The sequence below is a fragment of the Arabidopsis thaliana genome, chromosome 3 (assembly GCF_000001735.4).
Source record: "Arabidopsis thaliana chromosome 3, partial sequence".
In the NCBI taxonomy this organism is placed as follows: domain Eukaryota; kingdom Viridiplantae; phylum Streptophyta; class Magnoliopsida; order Brassicales; family Brassicaceae; genus Arabidopsis; species Arabidopsis thaliana.
The window spans coordinates 8,258,786-8,281,229 of record NC_003074.8 but is presented as its reverse complement, the minus strand read 5'-3'; the positions used below and the strand labels follow the sequence as shown (position 1 = coordinate 8,281,229).

The window sequence follows — 22,444 nt, the reverse complement described above, 5'->3', positions numbered from 1 at the left end:
TTTTTTAGGGTTGATTGATGTAATTATTTTTTATTTATTTGATTAGGCTTTTTTGGCTTTGTATGTTGTTGTTTATTGAGTTTTCTTTTCCTTTTTAGTTAGTGTTAAACTATTTTATTAGTTTTTTACTCAGCCAGAATATATCCTACTTTTCGCAAACTATAATCACAACTTTTTGTTATAATTAAAAGTGAAAATAATAGATAGTTTATAGTAAATCATCAAATTTTTACTGAAACTTTCAGAAACAAAAGTCATATAATTAAATAGTATATCTTTTAAAAAAAAAGAGTATAAGCAATTGCGCATTATTTTTTAGTTAATTAGTTTTTAAAAAAGCTTACCATATATAAAGAAAAATAAAACATAAAAAGCTTAATCAAATGATCCGAAGGAAATTTAAATTTGTTCGGATATGAAATTACAGTACAACATCATAATTAAATACTTGCTATTTATTCATAGCAAAAAGCAAAACTCACAAATCTTAAAAGAAACTAATAATTATTGAAAAACATAGAGATCACTTGTTGATTGAGATCCACAAGTAAATAAGCCAAATCGGATCAGTTAGTTTTTTGCTTCTTGGACGTCTTCTCGATGAGCACCGCATGCCTATGTTTCATCGCAATGAAGCACGCCAATGCAGCTGCTATTCCAACACCCTATAAATAATAGACAACAAATTTTTCAGTTTCCGATAATTTCATCTGAATTAATCATTACTTTCTTAATGTTAATTAACTATTCTTGTTTAGTTTTCTACCTTAATAAACCTTATGAACAATGTGTTGAAATCGCTTGGTGTGAATAGAGGATTCGAGATGGCGATTCTCGCAATCTGCAAAAACATAACCATTAAGAAGTTTTGATATATATGTAAAAGCAATGACATAATAATTGTTATCTAGTCTGATTCATTACCTCGTTAAGCTGATCGATGAATTTCTGGCGCGATTCTTCGTTAACCACAGAGGTATAGAGGCTCATGGCCACTCCACCATCAGCTGACGTCGTCTCTTCCACAAACTAATCATATATATACCAGATGTGTTACATATAGTCATATATTACCAATAATGATTACAAATATACTGATTATAGTTACACTTTAAGCCGTGGATCGGGTTGCTTACTTCTTTGAACTTTGTGTAGAAAACGGTGAAATGGTCTCTATCGTAATCGCGATTGTAGAAATCGTACAATATCGGGCTCAAGATGGCTTGGTATACAAGCTATAAGATCAAACCATATGCAATGTTTTAGTAATTTCGTTTCTTATTTCAATATTAAACATAAGAATACGAAAATGAGGTAAATTAGTATACCAAAAGCGCAGCTCCTACGTACGTATTGAAGATGAATAAGATCCCTCCAACAAACTTCATCAATATACCAAGAGCAACTATGGCTTTTGCCTATAAATTTTTGTTATTAATTACAACACAAATGATCGGTTGTGTTTATTTAACGCTTATGTATAATAAAATGTTTACCTGGTTCTCAAAGAAACCAAGTTTTGGTCTTAACTCATCGGCAGCTAATCCGAAACCATAATACCTTAACAAAAACAAAACAAAAAAACCATGAAATATAAAAATCAATAGCTAGCATGAAGAGACAACAATATATTTCATTCAGAACTAACAATTTCATTAGTGCTTACTCTCTCCAAGCAGACACGAGGAACGCAGATGCAAAGACAACTCGGCCGGCGGGCATAAGATATGGCATTTTCTCGATCTTTTTTCCATATCTAACCACTGATTCTTGGGTTTTCTCCATGTTTTTTTTTTAAATTAAGGAAGATTGATTAGTGTATGTCTATGTTTGTTTAAATGTATGAGATAGACGAAGAGAATTTGCTATGAAGGAAGGTGATGAAGTATTTGGATCACCAAGGAGACGACTAAATGGTAAATGATGGAATAATTGAAATATACAAACTATAGGTTATATGATTATATAAAAGGAAGAAGAATAGTAAACACATATAAATAAAAGACTAAATAATCTCTATGTCAAGAAATAACATATTGTTTAAAATACTACAACTTGTGATATTAAAAAAAAATGACTTTCGAATATTTGAAATCAAAGACCGTCTATATCCTCATCATAAAAAATAAAGACTTGAACGTTTAAACCTTTTTAATGTGTATTTTAAAGAAAATGTACAGTTATGCGAATGCTAAATTAGTTTCTATCAAAGTTGACTTGCCTTATAAAACGACCGGAACTTTTTTTTTTTTTTGGATCAGAACGAACTTGCATTATGCTCAATTATAGAGTGAAATAAATTTATATTTTAAGATGACTAGAGGGATTTGAAAAATTGATCGGAGTTCCCAATTATAGTTTTAGTTAGGGTGACTCGTTGGTGGTACATACCAAATGTCTTTTCTTTTTTAACCGGTTAGAAGTCAATGTATTAAAGATAGCTATCGGGATTCTCACGTTTTGTAGCTTTACAACAAATAATATTATCAAGTGTTGTCTGGTTTTGGTTTCGAAAATTTGTGAAAAGGTCATTAAAAATATGTTTACTTGCTTGTAATTGACTATGCTAGCTAGTAGCATAGAACGTGCACAGTTGTACTAATGTGGTCAATTTTATATTCTGCTACAACTTCTAATAAATAAATTTAGCTAGTCATATTGTTTTCTTTTCGTATTTTGAACTTTTCAACTACATGAATTAATTATAGCTCCATTATTCAAATCAAGACCAAATTAATAAAGGTAACATATTTGTTGGATTGTCAAAAGATGGATATATGATTCTAGTTCAATAGCACATAAAGATAAAGCATTTGTAATGGCTTTTTAGTTTTCAATCATTTTTAACTTTGGATTGCTTCTTGGCTTTGTTGAGACGATACTTCATATCCACGAAAAACAGCAATGCTCCTACTACGGCCAATCCCTTGACGAAGCTTAAGAGCCGACGAAGAAACTCATTATGTCCGAACAATGCAGGGTTTGTCATCGCGTGATCCGCAAGCTACACAACACATTAAATCAATCATCACACAGTGTTCACAAGCTACAATTATTACATTTACATGTAGGCCTCAATAACGCACCTCACGGAATTTTGATTTCACTTGCTCTATCTGCTGCTCGTCAAAGTCTGATTTGTAGAGATTGTATGCAGTATTGTACGACACTGTTTCGTTCAGAATCTGACAAACAAACCAGGAGACAAAACAAAGAACAAATGAGCAGCTAAAGAAACTGAAAGTGCCTTAAAAAGAAGAAATATAGGTCGTTATACCCTTTTGAGTTTGAGATAGAGCAGTCCAAATTCTTCAGTATCTAAACGATGATTGTAGAAATCATGATGAACCATTGTAGCAATGCCTTGGTACATAAGCTATATGCACCCACAAGAAACATATTGATTTGGAATAAGACACAAAGCATATGATCTATAAGTGATGCATATCACAATAGCTGTATATTATTCTTATAATTATTTCAATGTATTCGTATTTAATTTCATTAGGTTTCAAGCTTTCCTATAAATAAAGTGTTCATATTAGTACCAAGAGAAAGGCTCCGAAGAAGCTGCCATAGATGAAGATAAGTCCTCCAAGAGTTCTCACAATGATACTAACTGTCATAAGATGCTTAATCTGGTCTCCTGAATAGCCAAACTTTGGGCTCCAATAATCCTCTGTTCCATTCCAGTTGGCTTTGAGCTCCATGTAACTAGATATAACAAAGAAAAGAATCCCACTTGTTAAGTTTAATCATCAACTGAGAAAAATATCAAGAACCTCTTTAATTTTTTTTATTTCTTTATTTTCAATAACCTTCTTGTTGTTAAAACAAAGAGTCTCTGATGCCTAAGAATCATTCAATTACAAGTCATCTTCAAATGTTTGTATATATGAATTTTCAAAAATTATCAGATCCCATTACTCTGACTTAGATCTATTTGAATTCCAAGTACGAATCAGAATGATGTTTCTTACTCATGCCAAGAAGAGAGGAAGAAGGAGGAGGCAAAGAGAGCTCTTCCAATAGTTTCAACATGAGGGAAAGAAGCAACTTTTCTTCCAATTTTTTTCACTTTTCTTTGCACAACATCCATCTCTGATTCTTTGGTGATGAATTTGCAGATTTGGTCTTCTTTCCGGAGAAAATAGTGGATGCACGTTGTTTTTTTTTTCCTTCTTTCTTCAAGCTTCTTGATCTCTAAGAAAATTTAGATTAATTTCATCAAAAATATTAAAAAAATATAAAATTGTAGTTAAAGATGAAGTGCATGTGCATAGCATATTTCATTGACATCTGTATAGGTTCCTTGTTCTATTTTACCAATTTATTAGTCTACTATACCATGTTATTAAGTATATCTTGTTTGTACTTGGTGTATTGGTGCGGTATAATTCCAATTCATCACATACAGAAAAGATGGATCTCTTGACATTTATCTTAGGGATTATACACTTGGCTATATAACTTGGCAAAAGTATGGACGCTTGTCAAAACAGTTTACAATAAAACCAATTCACTCGTAGCTCTTAAGGTTTAAAAAATTTGTTTAAGGAGATAATAAGATAGAGACAGAGAGAGCAGAGGTCAATGAAGGGTTTTGTTGAGGATAAGGAAATAAAAGAAAGAAGTAAGAGAGATGTGCATTTACATTGGTGACGAAGAAGAGTCATAATCAAAAGGAGAAATCTTGACGGTAATTTATACTACAAAATCATCCATTGCTTATATAACTTTTACGTATAATATGTAGTTGTAGGCAAATAATTGATCCAATATTGTAACCTGTGGTTTTATTGATTTTTCTTTTTGTTGATTTATGATAATGGTTAATTTCTGGTCAATGTAATTTGGTAAGAAGTTGGAGACAACGCTGATCACATATGATTACAATATTATCACTATTATGCATTTTTTTCTTAATTAATCTAAACTAATGACAGTCAAATAAAATTAACCACCTATTCTAAATATTAAGAAAATATATTAAATGTTGCTTTTAAATGCATTATTTTTTTGTGATTTACAATTTTCAATAACTTTAAACTAGTAATATTTAATAATTTTTATTGAATTTTACAATTTATCAATTATAACTAATAAGTATTGCATTGAAAACCTAAAAAATTAATTTTTTTAAAACAATTTAAAAAAAGAAAAATCAAACAAAAAGGAACCAAAAGAGTATTTATTATTTAATAATATATTTTCATACATATTAGCTTTGCTTATATAAACACACTTTCTATTATTGATAATTTATTCAATAACAAAAGACGGTCTCAATAAAAGTTTTCCACTGAAATTTCTTAAACAATTTACCATATGATAGTTACTTGGCAGCTCAACAGGATTTTAAGTTTGTTAATTATGATGACTTTTTTTTTTTTTTTTTGGTTATTCCAGACGATACCATCTCACGTAGTGATTATAGATGGGCGTTGGTTAATGGCTATCATGTCAACGCCACTAAAATCAATAATGTCATTATTTATTAAACAGTATTATTATTCTTAAAAAAATTTTGTTTATGCACTGTGCACACCTGTTATGCAAATTGTCTTTTTTTGTATACTGTATTGATACCATTATTTTAATTTATTACTTAATCCAAATTGTCTTCTTTTTTTTTTGTAAACGTTGACTTTAAATACCCAATTCATGAATCTCACCTTCTCTAAGATAAAAAATACATTTAAATCATTTCATAATGACCCAAGTTTAAGTCTTTTGTTTAAATCAATTGGTGCGAACAAGCCGGGTCTGCGTGAATGATGATGGTCTTTGTTTATTACGACCGAAATGACTAAATCAAACTTCTTCTTCTTCAATGGATGTTTCTTTTTTATCCATCTCAAGACATATTCTTTCTATTTATTTACTTCTTATGCAACCAGATTCATCAAAGCTTTAATCATATCACTTTCTTGATCGTTCGTTCATAGTTTGCTTCCGGAACAAGTAAGTATCTTCTGCACCATTGATCATCATGTGATTCTTGATTCTTGTTTCCGATTATTAGTTCTTACATAGGATGATTTGATTACACCATAGGTTTTAAAGAAGTTACTGTTATAATTTCTGCGAAAATAAAATCATTTTTTGAGTTCTTGTTTTTTGTATGTCTTGATATCATGTAAACCCTAGATTTCTCTGTTATGATTTGATTTTCTTCTACAAGACGTATTCAGACTCTGATCTAAATCTGAATCTTTTTTAATATTATAGAAAACATTGACATTAAGATCACAATATGAAGATGTCAATTAGCAAGGTCAAGAGCATGTTCTGCACAACCTTAACAAAGTCAATGCCAGCCATTGCCTTCTTTGGGAGAATGGCATTTTCCTTTGTCTTTTTCATTACTGCAATCCAAGAGTAAGAAACATCAAAATAAATCTTTGATTCGGTTAATCACTTTATGTATTCGAATCCACAAGGTTATGGTTTTGAACTCTGTTTAGTTATGCTGATCATTATGGCGGTGGAGCTGGCGGGCCACTCGAGAAGACGATGGGACCAGCCGTGAACATGTTGAGCAAATATGGTTCTAAGGCTCTCACATTTTACTTTGGAATGCAAGTGGTCGCATTCGATGTTCGACTTATTGAGTTCGCACTCATAAGTGCAAAGGCAACCGCAGCTTTATGGTTCATCTTTGGACAATCCATCCCAGCTTACTTCTTGGTAAAAACATAAATTCTAATCTTGAAAAATGTTTTTTTCCTTGTTGATCAAGATTCTAATCTCAACGCAAATATGTTTTGTTGATTTCAGCTCGCAACGCAAATATTCTCAACTGTCATTCCTTTCCCTACCAACTTGAATGACTTCACTCAGGTTATAAGCTTTGTCACCGCGTAAATCAACACATTGATTTATCACATGGTATTAGGTGATTAACAAAGATTGTGATTGATTTGCAGAACTTGACGTTAATCGGGGCGTTGCTATATTACATTGGATTGAAGCATACTGTCGACAACCTCGATGATGAAGAGAAGAACAAGCAGACCGAAGGATGATAAGGCCTCAACTTCCAAAGCCAAAGTAAAAGCAAACTGAAAGTGACAACTTCACAAACTCTATTGCTTTATTTCGATGGTTCCCATTATGTCTTTTCCTTTTATTTTTCTTTTATCAGACGACTATTTGACCTTATGGTTTAGTAAGTGATATCACATTCCATCCAATGTGTTTGTTTGCTGTTATGCTTGCAGTGTATTGTTCACCAATGGACTACAGTTCAAGTACACAAAGAAAGTGACATAAAGAACAATAATAACTACCAAATTCTAAAAAACCAAATTTGTTACAAAAGACTTTGTGCCGAAAATCTTCGCTTACTTTTTTTTTTTATAGTCTTTTTCTGATTTGTTGTCAATTACAAAAATAGAACAAGAACCTCCAGATCATTAGATGCAAAAGCATACTATAAAATTTTGTTTTATGAAATCAAAGAAGAGCAAAATTTAAGAATGCCAATGAATGAGATTATAATTTACCAAATAATAGATTATTAACCAAGATCCATATTTTCTCTTCATAATCCTACTTTCTTTTTATCTTTCTGTTTCTTGTTTCTGTTAAGCACGAACAAAGAGACAACTTTTTATTTTCCCGTAGTTTTTGCTTTTTATTGTTCCGTTTCTTGTTTACTGGACAACATTAAACTGATCTATCAGTCCAATTAACTCTATTGCAGAAGAAAGGGATTCTAATGCAAATGCGCCTGCATTGTTTGTTGAGGTATTTTGCATTTAAATGAATGGTAAGAAAGGAAAACTAGACCATCAAAACAACCTTTGATGTTGTGTCTTACACCTAATTGCCCATTTGCTTGTGGCTAGATCGAGGACATATGGTTAACTTATTAGGAGTTTGATTAATAATTATATAAAAGTTGTATGAACACCATTGTAAGAGCTTTAGAAAAAAAAGTAATTTGAAACCTTACAAAGAGTTCTTCTCTTCTGTTTTTTTTTTTTTGCAGATCTTCGTTCATCTCTTCTGATACTACTAAGATAAAGTTAGAGATAGCTCCGTGAGGGAGAAATGTACTTAAAAAAAAAAAAAACAATTCCGTTTTGAAAAATGGACATCTCTTCCCACCAATATCAATGTTTGGAGGTTTGTTACCTTGGAGCTTACGGATCGCAACTACTCGTTTTGATGTAATCACAACTCCTAACTTCAAACACACACCCTTTTGGTTACAAGAGATGGTAGAGGCTGAAGAGCCCAAACTATTACCTCTATCTTCTCAGAAATCTCTTCTTGTGAAGAGTAGACATATTATGTTTGATGAAAATTTAGAGAGATGTCAATTGTAAGAAACATAGATAGATTAATAACCAATATAGTCCTTAAATGCAAAGCAGAGAAAGAAGTTTCAGAGATTGCAATAGTTTTGGAGCAACTAAACAAAACAGCCATTTACACAATTTCGTAGAGTTAAGGTATGATTGACGCTTGAGATGTGGAAAGACTACAAGCTGCTGGGATTCGTAGCTACAATGGCCTGGTGGAACAAATCTTGAAGAAACCCAGCTGTGTGATTGGCTTACCTATGGCCCGACTTGACCAAATCACTGAGGCATCTCAAGTTATACTGGTAATTAGTCTAATAGCTAAGATTCTCACAATATATCTTGTTTATATATTGCTTTGCATTGAACGTCCAGGAGAAGAGAGAATAGAGAAGAGAGCAGAGAACTATTGCTTTGCTTATATATTTCTTTGTTTTGTTTGTGTGCAGGAGAAGAGAGCGGAGAACTATTGGAAGACTAGGACATCATCGAAAGAAAAGCACTCTTGCAACGCTATCTTCGTTTTAAAAAGGTGATATATCTAATAATATTCTTAAATGTTACCTTGACTTATAGTGATAACTTCCAACTTCTTCAGTTTTCGGTTTTTTATTCTCTTCGTTTTTTCTTTTCCAGAGGATTGCTACCTTAACTACATCCATCGAGTTAAACATTGCTGGTCGTTGTAGTGCATCTCAAGTACAAATTGATCACTGGGAGCTAGAGCACCTCTCTTGCGAGATAAGAGCGGTCAACATGGAGCGCAACAACAATTTCTAAGGGAGGAAGAAAATTCAATAGTTATGCATGCATTTGCATCCTCATCAAACTCTTTGTTTTTTTTCGTTTTCACTATATGCGAGACATGTATGATCTGTTGGTTTCACTTTTTATCTTCTCAGAAAAATCTCTCCTTGTGGTGTAGGCGTATTAAACCTTGGCCTTTTCAGAAACATAGAAAGCTAAAAGAAAATAAAACAAACATTGAAAAGTTTTGATTTAGGACATGCCTAAAATGTCTTTCAAATGTACATTTTTTTTCCATGTGTGGTTGTAAGTTGTAATCAATAGTAGATTTGTAGAATGTGTGAATATTTTAGGGGTAAAAAAAAATGAGTTTGTATATCGTAGTGATTTACAAAAATACACATCAATGCGACATTCTGTCATATGATTTATCGGACCCGACCATATTTTTTTGGACACTAGGGCCTAATCGTTTAGCATTCTAATGCAAATGTGCATGCATTGTTTGTTGATCAACTAGGTATTTTGCATTTAAATGAACAGTAAGAAAGGAAAACTAGACAATATCAAAACAACCTTTGATGTTGTCGTGTCTTACACCCTAACTGCCCATTTGCATGTGGCTAGATCGAGGATAGATGGTTAACATCTTAGGAGGTTGTTAATAATTCTATAAAAGTTGTATGGCCACCATTGTAAGAGCTTCAGAAAGGAAAAAAAAGTAATTTGAAACTTTCTGAATAGGCTGTTTTTTTTTTTTTTTTGCAGATTTTCGTTCATCTCTATATGATACTACTCATATAAAGTCAGAGCTAGCTCAGTGAAAAGAGCGATGTATTTTTTATTTAAAAAAAAAAAAAATTCCACCTAGGAAATTTCCATCGCATTTTCCTACGAATAGTTTTCGTAGGAAATTTCTTACCAAATTCCTACAAAAATATATTTTTTATGGGACATTTCCTATAAACATTTTTGATAGGAAAACGGTAAAAAACGTCTGTTTCCTACGAATTTTCGACACTTTTCGCTGTTGAAAAACTGAGTTTTTCTTGTACAATGTTTGGAGGTTTGTTACCTTGGAGCTTACGGATCGCAACTACCCGTTGTGATAACACACAAGTTGAGTCACTATTGTCAAAACCATTATTTACTTGGATTCATTCGATGGTTGTGAGAGGAAGTGAACCTTAGAGTCAAATTCAACGGTGAAATTACTAGGGTAAGTAATCATGATTTTGAGTCGTTGTTTCAAACCGATCAGTTGGTGAAATCGTGATTGTTTACTCTTTATTTACTCTTTTGAGCTCGCCAGGAGTGCCATTTACTCTTTTCTTTTTCTACTTCTCCTAAGTTCTAACACACAGATTTTGTTTACAAGAGATGATGGTAGAGGCTGAAGAGCCCAAACTATTACCTCTATCTTCTCAGATGATCTCTTCTTGTGAAGAGTAGACATATTTTGTTTCAGGGATTGCAAAAGTTTTGGAGCAACTGAACAAAACAGCCATTTACACAATTTTGTAGAGTTAAGAACTTCAAAGCACCAAAACGCTAAAACGCTTTCATGCGTAGAACGTGTGGATAATTGGATCTTGGTATATTTGATTGGCTATAAATCGTAATCAGATTAATGATTTGACTAAACATGTTCCGTAAACAAGATAATCGGTAACCCACTAAAATCAAAGAAGAAGTTGACATAAAGGGTTTGATAAACGAACACATAAATGTCGTCAAACCAAAATTGAACACGTATATATATCCCTTTTAATTGCATATTTAGTTATTCTAGTTTACAAATTTTTGTGTTTTTATTTTAAATTGTTTTCCGGAATTACTTCCTAACTATTGCTGAAGTTGTCATTGATGCCAAAATTCGTATAACAATCTATTACAAGAGTTTTACAAGTCTACCGACTTTAACACGTTTGCGTCAAAGAATAGACATTTAACTTCTTGATTGTCAAGTGTTTAAAAAACTTGGTCAACACCTGTTTTAAAATTTCAGAGATAAATGTTGTCATTATTCAATAATTTTTTGATTGGTCTAATCGAGAAAATATTAGATTAACAGAATGATAGAACAGTAAAAGAAAACAATTTAGTGAAATAAAGAGATCATGTAATATATTTTATGAAATACTGTTTTATACTACTTTATTTTTGTTAATTTATACTACAGTATTATGTGAATTTGGATTCAAATAATAATGATCTATATAGCATAAACACAAATCACTTAGATTATGTAATGTTTGGCATGAGAATTCTCTAGATATTCAAAAAATCAAATAATCAATAGTGACAACAAATGAGAAGGGTCAAAAGATTATTAAAAAAAACAGGCGGTGGCATGAAGTATCAGTTAACACCAAGTCCATTGGATCCTACTTACAATGGTCCCATCTCTCAACGTCGGTTCTTCCGTTGCTTTCTCATTATTATTTCATCGTAATCATCGCTTCTTTTCTTCTTTGTTTATTGGTAGCTACCAGAATTTGTTTCTGCTGATAACTGGTTTTAGACTTTGAGTAATAATAAATCAAATTGAAATAAATCTAAGTGCGCTTTTTAATTGGTATAGTGTATACCATTATTAAAAATAAAATAAAAACTACAAAATTATAATTTACTCTTCTTGGTCATTTAAGTAATACCGAAACGCCTTTTTTTTTTTGTTGGTGGAAACCCTAAAACCTAGACTTTTACAAATCGGTTCCTATCGAAATTTCAGTTTTATCAATAACATGTGTAAGATAAATAGATATTCTTATCATAAATAAAATATGTTACTATATATGTTCATGATAATATATAAAATATCACTAATATGATTTAGGAGCATGTTCATGATTTAGACTCTTTTTTTTAATATAAAGTTTTAAGTAATAATAAATAAAATAAAATCTTTCTGCCCTTTAAATGGTATGTATACAATTATCTAATTACACGGTATAAAACTTACAAAAAAATAGAGTTAATATAAGAAACTGATAAAAATTAACAAAAACATACTCAAAATATATTTAAAATTTATGTTTCTTCTTTTTTTATCAGTTAAAACATACCCAAAAAACTCCTTTACCAGTATTGATTTGAATACCTATCGTAAATGAAAGTATCACTAATAAGTTCATGATGATATAAAATCTAGATAAGTCTTATTAAATCGAAGTAAATTAAAAATACAGAAAAACAAGTGAAAGAAACAGAGAATATTCCTCTCTTTGGAAAACAAAATAAAAATTAAAATAAAGAAACCGAAAGATAGGGAAATCCAGCAAAGCCACAGAAAATTAAAAAAACAGCTAATTCCTATCTTTCAATGTATCTTCAGACTTAAGACTTTTGACCACAAAAAATCTCTTTACATGCTCAACACACACGTCTTTGTGACTTAATATAAATACACAACACACACGAACACGAATCTTTAAGCTTCACAGATTCTAAAAACATCTCTAAAAATCTAAACTTTAACCTTTTTTCTCGGAACACCACAAATCTCATTTTTAGCTTTTTCCGATTCCAAATCTTTTTGCTTATTTAGTCTTCTTCAAGAACTCGATTTCTTTCGCGTTTATGTCGACGACGATGAAGAGACAGGGCTGCAGCTCAGATTCCGGTGATCTACGGCGGCAGCCCAGTCGTCTACTAAAACGACCCCCGGCGTTAAAAATCGTTCCGGCGACTCCGGCGGCGAATAACTGGAATACGGCTATACCTCTCCTCTCGCCGTTAGCTCTTTCTCCCGAATCATCACCGGTAGACCAACCACCGGTTGAGAAAAATCAGTCGACGGCGGTGGCGGTTGAGAAAACGCCGGTTTTCAAGAAATGGCAACATCCCGCGGCGCCGTTTTATTACGAGTCATCGACGTTTGTTCCACCGTTTGTTCCGGTTTAGTATTGGTTTAGAGATCCAACGGTTCAAAAGTACAGTTTGTTTGTTTTTTGATTCTATGTAGATCTAACGGCCCAGAAAACGCGTTTTGTGCGTTTCTACTATTTTGTGGTTGGAACAAACTCGATTTTCGTAAAGAATTTAATAAATCAAAAGATTATTAAATTAATAAGCATGTTTCTGTTACTGTTTTTATATGGTCCGAAATGTAAAAGCTAAAGTCCAATTTAGTTATTGTGGATGTTTATGTATATAGTGTAACGTTGTGAAATGTGTGAACACAAGATTAATGTAGCCAAAAATGAAATACATTATTCATTAAAATCTCTACAAATTAATAATGTTGAGACCAATTTTTTTTGTTAATTTATAGTGAAATGTTACTAATTTATAGAGTCTGTTTTTTCTTTTTTTAGCCATCAACACTCTCTTTATTAATTAACAGAGACAAAGTAAGAGTGGAGAGCATTAGAGATTACAAAAAGGAACCAAAAACGAAAATAATAATGTGAATCTTGAGAAAATTTGTTGATTCGAATGGATTTCTGCAAGTTCATTTAATCCACCCTTGAGAATGTTTATTCCAATGAGAAGCTTCAGACGAACCGGCAGCTCGGTTTAATATTTGGTTCACAATTTCTTTATTCTTGTTACAAAAGTGGTAATAATTATGCCACAATCTATGACCAATGGCAAAAAAAGAAAAAATGTAAGACTAATTATGACAGAGTAGTTTCAAACTCTTGTTACTAGACGTGACGTAAATTTAGTCACAAAAATTGTAAACTTTAGTTACCATATTTGGTCTCAAATCTGTACATATAAATGTGACTATATATTTTGTAACGAATTGGAGATAATTAGTACCAAAATTGGTTACCATCAATTCAGTCACAATATTATTACAAAATTATAATATTTTTATAATCAAAATAAATATGTCACAATTTTGTATATAAATGATCATAATCTTCTGACAAAAAAAATGCTCACAATTTTTGTGTAAGAATATTTATTTGTTTGTAGTAGATATAGTAAAGCTGAGGGAGTTTTATCTCTCAAGCTCAAGGAAAGCTGATGATTATCTTTAAATTTATCAATTATGGAAGCCTATCAAAAGCTCTAAAAGGTAATCTCTTTTCTTATACTGAATTGAAGAGAAGAGATGATGAATAAGAAAAATTTATTCCTAAATTTTTAAATTTATTAATTAAGAGAGAATACATCCAAGAATTATGCCCAAATAAAAGTCTCTAACTAGTCGTTAGATTATTCTCTAAATCTCTATTATTAACTTTCTCAATTCAGTTTTAAACGTTTTCAATAAAAATCTATTAATTATCGACTTTCTGAATTCAGTCATAAATAATAAAGTATCAAAAAGAAGTGGTGTGTTGAATTTTTGGATTTAGTTTTCAATGTTTAAAATCTGAAAGTGATAAAGTAATTATACAAATTTTATGATTTATATATTTTTCTTTAAAAACCTGAACTAAAGTACAAAATAAAGTTAAAACTTGACGTTACTTATTCAACAAAGTTGACTTTTTTCTAACTTCATTTAATACACTTAGATTCAACACCTTTATCAAATGGATTCAACTATTTAATCCTTTGTTCAACACCCATTGTAACTAGTTTTAAAAGCCTACTTTTCAGTATTCACAAACTAGGAAAAAATGATGAAGAACTCTTCTATTCTATTGCTACTAGTTGTCTTTTTCGTCATTTCTTCTTCAGGTATTTTAGATTAAAAAAAACATTCTCATTGTTTGATATATTAATTTTGGTACTTTAACTTGCAAAAATGGCATGCAAACTTTTTTGTTGTGTTCTTGGTGTAAATAATTTGTATATTTTGGTTTTGATAGTAGGAGAAGCAAAAACGTGTTCTGATGGATGGACTTGCTTAGGTCCTAAAGAAGAAGACAAATGCAAAGAAAACTGCATGGCTAAACACAAAGGAGTTGGAACCTGTAATTTGTATACTATTCCAGAATTCCCAGCTCCGATAACTTATTATATGTGTGATTGCATGTTTGATTGCTAAACTTTTATATCCAAACTATCTTTGTAAACTATTAAATCTTAGAATAAAGAAATAAATTAAAAATCTGTTTTTTAATCGCCATATTTGTATCATTTATCTTTTATATATTCAAGGTCTTATTATAAATTGATATTTCTCAAAAGAATTAGACATAAATCAAAATTATAATTAACAAAATTGGGATACATGATTTACTTAAGTTACATGATCCTTGATGGAGCACCGGTCATCCTCCATACTAAGGGTTTTTGAAATTCAAAGAAAATTAAAGAGGGGTGTACTTTGAAATTCAAAGAAAATTAAGCGGGGTGTACAGGATTAGTGATTTTATAAGAGTTTCTTCTTTTTATTATTATTAAAATCACATGTTATTCAATAAAAGATTAGGGAATTTGCAAAAGTACTATTTTCTAGTGCTTCTTTGCAACAATATCTTTTTTGTTGGTCATTTTTTAAAATACGTCTTTCTTTCAACGAAATAATTAAATTATCCATTATTTAATGAGAATATGTAATTGGAAAATAAAATTGTTTGGGTCAAACTTGTTTTTCTCGCCAAAACAAATTGTATTTAAAAACCCTTGTAAATCTTTTAAAAACTCTTAAATAAATCTTTGTAAAGATTTTTAAATCATTTTAAAAGCGTTGTAAAGTTGTTAAAAAGATTTGTAAATCATTTGAAAACCTACTAAAATCCTTGTAAAGTATTTAAGTACCCACTTTTAAAACCTTTGTAATTATTTAAAATCCTTGTAAAACTATAATACCATTGTAAAAGATTTTTAAGGGTTCAAAAGGCTTTAAGAATTTTTTAAGAGCTTTTAAAAAATTTTAAAAGATATTTACAAGAACTTTTAAAGATTTTTTAAAAGGATTTACAAGAGTTTTTAAAAAGTTCTAAAATAAAAAAAAAATCTATATAAGCAATAAATAACAAATCTAAAAATATAATGAAAATGATCATAACGTAAAAAACTAAAAGCAATAAAGTATGAATATCAATAAATGAAAACAAATTAAAGCGACAAAGTTAAAAACTAAAGATTTTCCTATAAATATGATATGATAGGGAAATTGCAAACCACTAAAAAAAATAATAAAAAAAAATAGATATTTAAAACTAATTTCAATCTTCACAAACCCAGAAAAAAATCAATATGAAGAACTCTTCTATCATGTTCGTACTAATTGTCGTTTTTCTTATTTCTTCATCAGGTACTATATCATTAATTATTTAATATATTAATTTTCATCATTTAACCTGCAAAAATCGGATTGACATATGTTGTTGTGTTCTTGGTTGGAACTGATAAAAAGTAAACTAAAATATAAAATTAAGAGAAAAAATAAAATATGTTAATACAATGATTTAAATCTTGTTTTGATATATAGAGAACCAAAAAATGGTAGGAGAAGCAAAACAATGTAAAACTGGATGGGCTTGTTTTGGAGAAGATGCATGCAAAGAAAAATGCATGGCTAAATACAAAGGTGTTGGAACTGTTACTTATTTTCCATTCCCTCCGGAAACTATTATTATATATTGCGAATGCTTGTATGATTGCTAATCTTCTATACAAAACTAATTCTGTTTAATCCGTTTAAATCTTATGATAAAATAATAAATGAATCCTCTCTCTTTCTTCATTATTTTGCCTTAATCTGCAACTGTTGTCAACTTCTCATGATTTGATGCAAAATTATTTTGCGAAAGGATCATAAATTTCACTTTGAGTCTCTGACTATATACCTAAACCATTGTATAGATATTATATAGCATATTAACAACGGTTGGTTAGAACCACATGGAATAAGTTCTAATCCTAGCATTCTTGAACTGTAGTTGAAAGAACGACATGTTAACTTCTCAAACGTAGCTATCCAGCCTATTTCCATTTCGATGTATGAACTATATTGGGCCTTAATAAAGAAACGGGCCTAATTGCGAAACAGACTACGGCCATGAAATGTCAAACTCAATAAGGTTAAAGCGGAATTGATTATTACGGATTAGTACAAGAATAATAATAGTATCAGTAGTGATGCATGTGACAAGGGTCCAAATGGAAACCACCAAAATCTTAACCTAAATTTGACACAAAAAGAGAATGATTTTAAGAAATGTGGGCCGAAAGTTGTTGGCTCACCACGCCTTGATAATCCTCTTATCTATTTATATTCTATAACAATTCAATGAAGTATGATTTTATTGTCTTTCTATTGAGACAATTGTTATACAATAATAATATGTGCTTGAATTGTACTCGTATGAAATTTTTATATGTAATATCACAATTTCTATTTTATACTACGTTATTCATATTCTACGAGACTACGACAATGCAAAGAAAAAGATTACTTATAAATTCATCAAAAATGTAGACTAAATGTCTCGAACTAATTTTTTTTTCTTTCTCTTTAACAAATATTAAAAGTTTTTCTTCTCTTTTCAATGGATTTGTTTCAAACGTAAGTAGTTCTGAAAATGTAAGTAGGAATAATCTTATTCATAAACCAATTATGTGGATTTTTCTGCATTTTCCTATCCTCAGTTTACTTTGATGTTTTTGTGTAGCAGCTAGGGGTGAACGTTCAGATACCCCTTCAAGTTCGGATCAGATATTTTGAGTTTTTGGATCTTCGGGTTTGGATCAGATATTCCGTATTAGATTCATTAAGTACTATATTTCATACCAAAGTAACAAAATAAAATTTTATGTCCTTCTTTTATTTATTTTTGTTAATGAGTGTATGTTTGAGATTATTTGTTTAGTATTTTAAATATGTATTTAAGAGAAATTCGTGAATTTTATAGCAAAATAATAAAATATATAATGATTAGGAAATCCCACTGAGATGGAAATCAACATGTAATTTCATTCATTGTATTATTGTCTCTGTATGCTTTGTCTCCTCTTTACATGAAGAATTTTTAGTCACCAACTCCCTCTCTCACCTCAACTAATCTATCGTCTATGATAAAATATTTCTTTCTTGTTTAATCACAAACATTTCAAACACGACACAACGAATTCGAATATTTAAAATTCTAATTCCGTGTTGAAAAATGTCACTTGATTTTGATCCTAGATTTTTCTTTGAAATTAGGTCAACGAAAAAAATTGGTTTTGAAAAGATGGAGAAAGTTGCGAATTTCTTAAGTTTTGTGAGTGTAAATTAGGTAATCTTTAGCCGACAAAAAATCCAAAGAGAGTGGAGACAACAAGAAGAACATCATCGGTCAAACAAATTCTTTCTTGTAGTCAACTTTTTAAGTGCTTCTTTGTTCCCAATGTATTGGTCTCTCAAGTTATCAATGATGTCACGCTCACACAATAGTTACTCTCATATTCGAGTTTCATTACATCTTCTACAGATTCCATTCTATTTGGGACAAATGATGAAACCGAGAACCTGTATCTATTTAAGGTTTTTAAAACAGTTTCCAAAGATTATCAAAGAAATTTCATAAAAACGCTCCACCTATTGTTGCTTTATATTACTGTATGTTTAAAGGTTTTTTGACATTTAAAATTTTAAAACTCTTACATCTTAGTCTAATATATCTCTAAATATTAGAAATAAGAATCAATAATACCAAATGATTGCTAAGGTTTATCAATGCTAAATCTACTAATTTAGGATTAGTTATTTATTATATATAATTTGTTTCCAACAATTATTTATCATAAATCCCCATTACAAAAGTTGATAGCCTCCATATATACACGAAACAAAACAAATATTACAAGTCAATAGACGTCAAAAACAAAACTTTTAAAAATATTTTAAAATAAATATTAATTACGTTTAAGAAATTTACCAAAATATATCTTTAAAAACTTAACACCACAATATCCAAAATTAGTGTATCTAAAATATTAATGTGTAAAATAATTTCATGATTGATGTATATTTTGTGAGACATCACTCCACATCACCAAAAATACCTAATTTTTTCTTTATAAAATATTTTTAACAAAATTGTGGATAAAAAAGAGAATGATTTGGTACTGTATTGAATAGGTTGAAATTCCCAAGATTTAAAATAGAATAAGTTGAAAATTTGAGTAAAATTTAAAATACAAAAAAAAATGAAGAACATTAGTGGAGCAAGTACTAGCTGCAACATCACTCCCTTTCAAAAAAATTAATAACAACTCTTTCTTCTCTCTCTTTTCTCAAAATCAAACCCAAATTTCACAACTTTCAAAATCCTCTCTCTTTCTTCAACATCTCTCTGTCTCTTACAAGAACCTTGCGGAGTTGGGTCCAAACTTTAAAGCTTCCCTCATCAAAACCCATCTTCTTCTTCTTCTTCTTCTTCACCACTTTTACTTTCTCCTTCTCCAATCCCTCAAAAAGCTCACATCAATGGTACATCTTCTTTTTCAAGTACCGCCCATAATCCCCAATGATTAAACCCTTTTCATTTCTTCATTCCTCGAGAAAGTTAAATGTCATAATCTAAAAACCCTTTTCTTTTTTTCCACGGATCTGTTCTTAATCTCCATAAAGACTCAAACTTTCTTTGAAATTGTTTTCAAAGTTTCGATTTTTACAATGGTTTCAGAAGCTTGGATTGTGAAAATGAGAAACCAAGTAAGTTCTAATCTCAAGCACGCTCTTCTTCTTGAATCTTCTTCCACTAAGAAAACCCCTAAACCAGTCTCTCTTCCTAAACAAACAATTGGAATCTTATCTTTCGAAGTAGCTAACGTTATGTCTAAAACCATTCACCTTCACCGTTCTCTGTCCGATACAGAGATCTCTAAGCTTAAAGCCGAGGTTTTTCACTCGGAAGGAGTTAGAAAGCTTGTATCTTCCGATGAGAATCATCTTTTAGATCTCTCTGTCTCTGAGAAGCTTGATGATTTGAGCCGTGTAGCTAGTGTTGTGTCTAGGTTAGGTAAGAAATGTAACGAACCTGCTTTACAAGGATTTGAGCATGTTTATGAAGATATAGTGAATGGTGCGATTGATTTTAGGAAGTTAGGGTTCTTGGTTAAAGATATGGAATCTATGGTTAAGAAGATGGAGAGATTTGTGAATGCTACTTGTAGTTTGTATTGTGAAATGGAAGTGATGAATGAGCTTGAACAAGCTATAGTGAAGCTTCAGAGAAGTCAGCAGCATCAAGAGAGTGTTAAAGCTTTTGAACAGAAGCTTATGTGGCAGAGACAGGACGTGAAGAGTCTTAGAGATGGTTCGTTGTGGAACCAAACTTATGATAAGGTTGTTGAGATGTTGGCTAGGACTGTTTGTACTATTTATGGTAGGATTGAAACTGTTTTTGGTGGGTTGGGTTTGAGAGGGAAAAAGGATGTGACTTTGAAGAGAGATCGTAGCAAGAATGAAGCGAGTAAGGCTGTTAACTCAAGGTCTGTTGCGGGTTTTAAGGATTCGAGGAGAAGCGAAGCGGATGAGTTTACGCGTGCAGGGGATTTCAATTTCCCTTGTGGGACTAATCCTGGTAGGATGTTCATGGAATGTCTTGCTATGAATAGGACTATTGGTGATGATGATGATGATGATGATGAAGATGGGGGTCGGATTACATTTCCTTTGAGTACAGCTAGGATGATTCGGAGTAATAAGTTTGGTTTTAAGAGCAGGTTAACTCAACATGCTTCAGCTTCAACTATTGGAGGATCTGCTTTATCTTTGCACTATGCAAATGTTGTGATTGTGGTAGAAAAGCTTCTTAAGTACCCTCATCTAATAGGCGAAGAAGCAAGAGATGATCTTTACCAAATGTTACCAACGAGTTTGAAGACAACGCTTAAGGCTAGTCTAAGATCATACTTGAAGAACATTTCGATCTACGACGCTCCTCTAGCTCACGACTGGAAAGAAACCATAGACGGTATACTTTCTTGGCTTGCTCCTTTAGCTCACAACATGATCCGGTGGCAGAGCGAACGCAACTTCGAGCAGCAGAATCAGATTGTGAAGCGAACTAACGTTCTTCTACTTCAGACTCTTTACTTTGCTGATAGAGAGAAGACAGAAGCTGCGATTTGTAAGCTTCTTGTCGGGTTAAACTACATTTGCCATTACGAACAACAACAAAACGCGTTGTTGGATTGCGCGAGTAGCTTTGATTATGAAGATTGTTTTGAGTGGCAGAGCCAATGCCGTGCAGCTTACTTGGACTAACAATTGGTTTTTTTTTCTTTCTTTCTTCTTCTTAGTGTTGTTCTATAGATACATTTGTTTATGATTCAACACATTGTGAATACTAAATATCTAGTTTTGTTTGCATACATAAAAAATGATTGTGAAAATTGAAGTTCTGTTGTAGATAACTCCAAATCTTAGTTAGACAATGTTAAGTGTGTATTGAAGAATATGAGTTTTTTTAAGTGTGTATTGAAGAATATGAGCTTTAACAATGATAACTCCAATCTTAGTTAGACAATGTTAGAGATGGTAACTCATAGTTAGGCAAAGTTAAGTGTGTGTATTGAAGAATATGAGCTTTTTTGAAAGACATATATTAAAGCCAACCCAACAAGAGAGAGAGATGTTAGGTGATGAATGCATTTAATCAGAGAGAGATTGAGTAGGGCAAAAAGTGCATTGATGTTTTTTGAACCAAGCTTGACATTTTTGTGGTTGAGATTTTCTTTTTTTGTGTGTCAACGATGAGAATTTCATTTATTGTTGCTATTGATTGTTGTGTGTAAGAATGAAAAAGAAAGTTAATATATTGGGTCAAGGCTTTTGGGGTTTGGGCCTAACCTTATATTGACTAAGAACTAGATCAACCTTTGGCCCAAAGTTCTCTTTATATCAAATCAGTCGTTGGTAAAGGTCTCTGCATAGTCTTTGTATCTAGACTAAGCTCCAGAATTTCTAGCTAGATCTTCCTATGTGTTTTGCTGAATATATAAATACATCAAATTGCTGAACTATTAATTCAAGAAAGTTTTGGTTTTATTAACTTTATAACTCGTATTCATATTCCTATTTCTCTAGTGGAAATTAACTTAGAAAATTAGGAAAATTGAACAAGGGCCTCCTAGTAAACTAGAAGACAACAGTAGTTGATATACTTCAATTCCTTTGACTAACATATAATGTTAAGACAAAGCTAATTTATCTTTTGTGAATGACGTGATCACAAGCAAACAAGAAGTTTGGATCGAATTGACTATATTTTGGATAATATGAGTAGAATTCTCTATCTACGTTTGTGTTCTTGTTTTTTTTTTTCTTTCTTCTAGACCTAAAAAAGAGATATGAATTTCTTTCTGTTTTAGCCAAAAATAGAGGGAAAGCAAAACTTCTATGTTATGTGTTCACATATTATACTTTTTTTTTTCTTGGGTATAAACAAAAAGGAGGTATGATTAAGATTAACACATGCATCGGTCCCTTTTGTATATTGTTCGACTTTGGAATGAATAATACATCGAACATCTTCTAT

At 31.2% G+C, this 22,444-nt stretch overlaps 8 protein-coding genes and 2 long non-coding RNA genes across 11 annotated transcripts; 7 read left to right on the top strand and 3 right to left on the bottom strand.

Moving 5' to 3' along the window:
• Positions 1–317: 317 nt before the first annotated feature.
• Positions 318–1,959, bottom strand: AT3G23190 (HR-like lesion-inducing protein-like protein). Its single transcript, NM_113220.4, has 7 exons — positions 1,667–1,959; positions 1,497–1,560; positions 1,329–1,418; positions 1,137–1,235; positions 925–1,029; positions 767–841; positions 318–665 (listed from the first exon to the last, which is right to left on the bottom strand). The coding sequence occupies exons 1-7, from the start codon at positions 1,783–1,785 to the stop codon at positions 567–569; spliced, it is 651 nt and encodes a 216-aa protein (NP_188960.1). The 5' UTR covers positions 1,786–1,959; the 3' UTR covers positions 318–566.
• A 709-nt stretch (positions 1,960–2,668) lies between these two features.
• On the bottom strand, positions 2,669–4,422 carry AT3G23180 (HR-like lesion-inducing protein-like protein). 2 transcript variants are annotated; one of them, NM_001338619.1, is made up of 6 exons: positions 4,348–4,422; positions 3,981–4,203; positions 3,549–3,714; positions 3,278–3,376; positions 3,087–3,185; positions 2,669–3,004 (listed from the first exon to the last, which is right to left on the bottom strand). In NM_001338619.1, exons 2-6 carry the CDS (start codon positions 4,097–4,099, stop codon positions 2,834–2,836), a joined length of 654 nt encoding a protein of 217 aa, NP_001319623.1. In that variant the 5' UTR covers positions 4,100–4,203; positions 4,348–4,422; the 3' UTR covers positions 2,669–2,833. The 2 variants fall into 2 exon arrangements, with proteins under 2 accessions (NP_001319623.1, NP_188959.3); NM_113219.4 differs by lacking the exon at positions 4,348–4,422 and having other exon boundaries at positions 2,695–3,004; positions 3,981–4,308.
• A 1,242-nt stretch (positions 4,423–5,664) lies between these two features.
• On the top strand, positions 5,665–7,458 carry AT3G23175 (HR-like lesion-inducing protein-like protein). Its single transcript, NM_148742.4, has 5 exons — positions 5,665–5,964; positions 6,232–6,381; positions 6,468–6,690; positions 6,781–6,843; positions 6,930–7,458. Exons 2-5 carry the CDS (start codon positions 6,257–6,259, stop codon positions 7,026–7,028), a joined length of 510 nt encoding a protein of 169 aa, NP_683584.2. The 5' UTR covers positions 5,665–5,964; positions 6,232–6,256; the 3' UTR covers positions 7,029–7,458.
• Positions 7,459–7,959: 501 nt separating this feature from the next.
• AT3G04415 lies at positions 7,960–8,368 on the top strand. Its single transcript, NR_141095.1, has one exon. It is a non-coding gene; the product is annotated as an other RNA (long non-coding RNA).
• Positions 8,369–8,572: 204 nt separating this feature from the next.
• Positions 8,573–9,092, top strand: AT3G23172 (uncharacterized protein; the record flags this gene model as incomplete). The annotated part of the gene is made up of 3 exons (NM_180296.1): positions 8,573–8,617; positions 8,762–8,844; positions 8,951–9,092. The coding sequence occupies 3 exons, from the start codon at positions 8,573–8,575 to the stop codon at positions 9,090–9,092; spliced, it is 270 nt and encodes an 89-aa protein (NP_850627.1).
• A 1,214-nt stretch (positions 9,093–10,306) lies between these two features.
• Positions 10,307–10,506, bottom strand: AT3G04405. The gene has a single exon (NR_141094.1). It is a non-coding gene; the product is annotated as an other RNA (long non-coding RNA).
• Positions 10,507–12,268: 1,762 nt separating this feature from the next.
• Positions 12,269–13,310, top strand: AT3G23170 (uncharacterized protein). Its single transcript, NM_113218.2, has one exon. The coding sequence runs from the start codon at positions 12,642–12,644 to the stop codon at positions 12,963–12,965; it is 324 nt and encodes a 107-aa protein (NP_566723.1). The 5' UTR covers positions 12,269–12,641; the 3' UTR covers positions 12,966–13,310.
• Positions 13,311–14,644: 1,334 nt separating this feature from the next.
• On the top strand, positions 14,645–15,012 carry LCR39 (low-molecular-weight cysteine-rich 39; the record flags this gene model as incomplete). Its single annotated transcript, NM_001035669.1, has 2 exons — positions 14,645–14,702; positions 14,837–15,012. 2 exons carry the CDS (start codon positions 14,645–14,647, stop codon positions 15,010–15,012), a joined length of 234 nt encoding a protein of 77 aa, NP_001030746.1.
• Positions 15,013–16,169: 1,157 nt separating this feature from the next.
• LCR42 (low-molecular-weight cysteine-rich 42) lies at positions 16,170–16,580 on the top strand (the record flags this gene model as incomplete). The annotated part of the gene is made up of 2 exons (NM_001035668.1): positions 16,170–16,227; positions 16,405–16,580. 2 exons carry the CDS (start codon positions 16,170–16,172, stop codon positions 16,578–16,580), a joined length of 234 nt encoding a protein of 77 aa, NP_001030745.1.
• A 2,560-nt stretch (positions 16,581–19,140) lies between these two features.
• AT3G23160 (plant/protein (DUF668)) lies at positions 19,141–21,456 on the top strand. The gene has a single exon (NM_113217.3). The coding sequence runs from the start codon at positions 19,576–19,578 to the stop codon at positions 21,169–21,171; it is 1,596 nt and encodes a 531-aa protein (NP_188957.2). The 5' UTR covers positions 19,141–19,575; the 3' UTR covers positions 21,172–21,456.
• Positions 21,457–22,444: the final 988 nt, after the last annotated feature.

What these genes read in the sequence shown, in the direction of transcription:
- AT3G23190 (NM_113220.4), bottom strand. Translation starts at nt 1,785, where the DNA reads ATGGAGAAAACCCAAGAATCAGTGGTTAGATATGGAAAAAAGATCGAG. An exon ending in TCTACACAAAGTTCAAAGAA is followed by an intron (nt 1,030 to 1,136) that starts GTAAGCAACCCG and finishes ATATATGATTAG; the next exon opens with TTTGTGGAAGAGACGACGTC. An exon ending in TGTTCATAAGGTTTATTAAG is followed by an intron (nt 666 to 766) that starts GTAGAAAACTAA and finishes TATTATTTATAG; the next exon opens with GGTGTTGGAATAGCAGCTGC.
- AT3G23180 (NM_001338619.1), bottom strand. Translation starts at nt 4,099, where the DNA reads ATGGATGTTGTGCAAAGAAAAGTGAAAAAAATTGGAAGAAAAGTTGCT. An exon ending in TTCCTCTCTTCTTGGCATGA is followed by an intron (nt 3,715 to 3,980) that starts GTAAGAAACATC and finishes TGTTATATCTAG; the next exon opens with TTACATGGAGCTCAAAGCCA. An exon ending in TCTATCTCAAACTCAAAAGG is followed by an intron (nt 3,186 to 3,277) that starts GTATAACGACCT and finishes TTTGTTTGTCAG; the next exon opens with ATTCTGAACGAAACAGTGTC.
- AT3G23175 (NM_148742.4), top strand. Translation starts at nt 6,257, where the DNA reads ATGAAGATGTCAATTAGCAAGGTCAAGAGCATGTTCTGCACAACCTTA. An exon ending in CCATCCCAGCTTACTTCTTG is followed by an intron (nt 6,691 to 6,780) that starts GTAAAAACATAA and finishes TGTTGATTTCAG; the next exon opens with CTCGCAACGCAAATATTCTC. An exon ending in ACTTGAATGACTTCACTCAG is followed by an intron (nt 6,844 to 6,929) that starts GTTATAAGCTTT and finishes ATTGATTTGCAG; the next exon opens with AACTTGACGTTAATCGGGGC.
- AT3G23170 (NM_113218.2), top strand. Translation starts at nt 12,642, where the DNA reads ATGTCGACGACGATGAAGAGACAGGGCTGCAGCTCAGATTCCGGTGAT.
- AT3G23160 (NM_113217.3), top strand. Translation starts at nt 19,576, where the DNA reads ATGGTTTCAGAAGCTTGGATTGTGAAAATGAGAAACCAAGTAAGTTCT.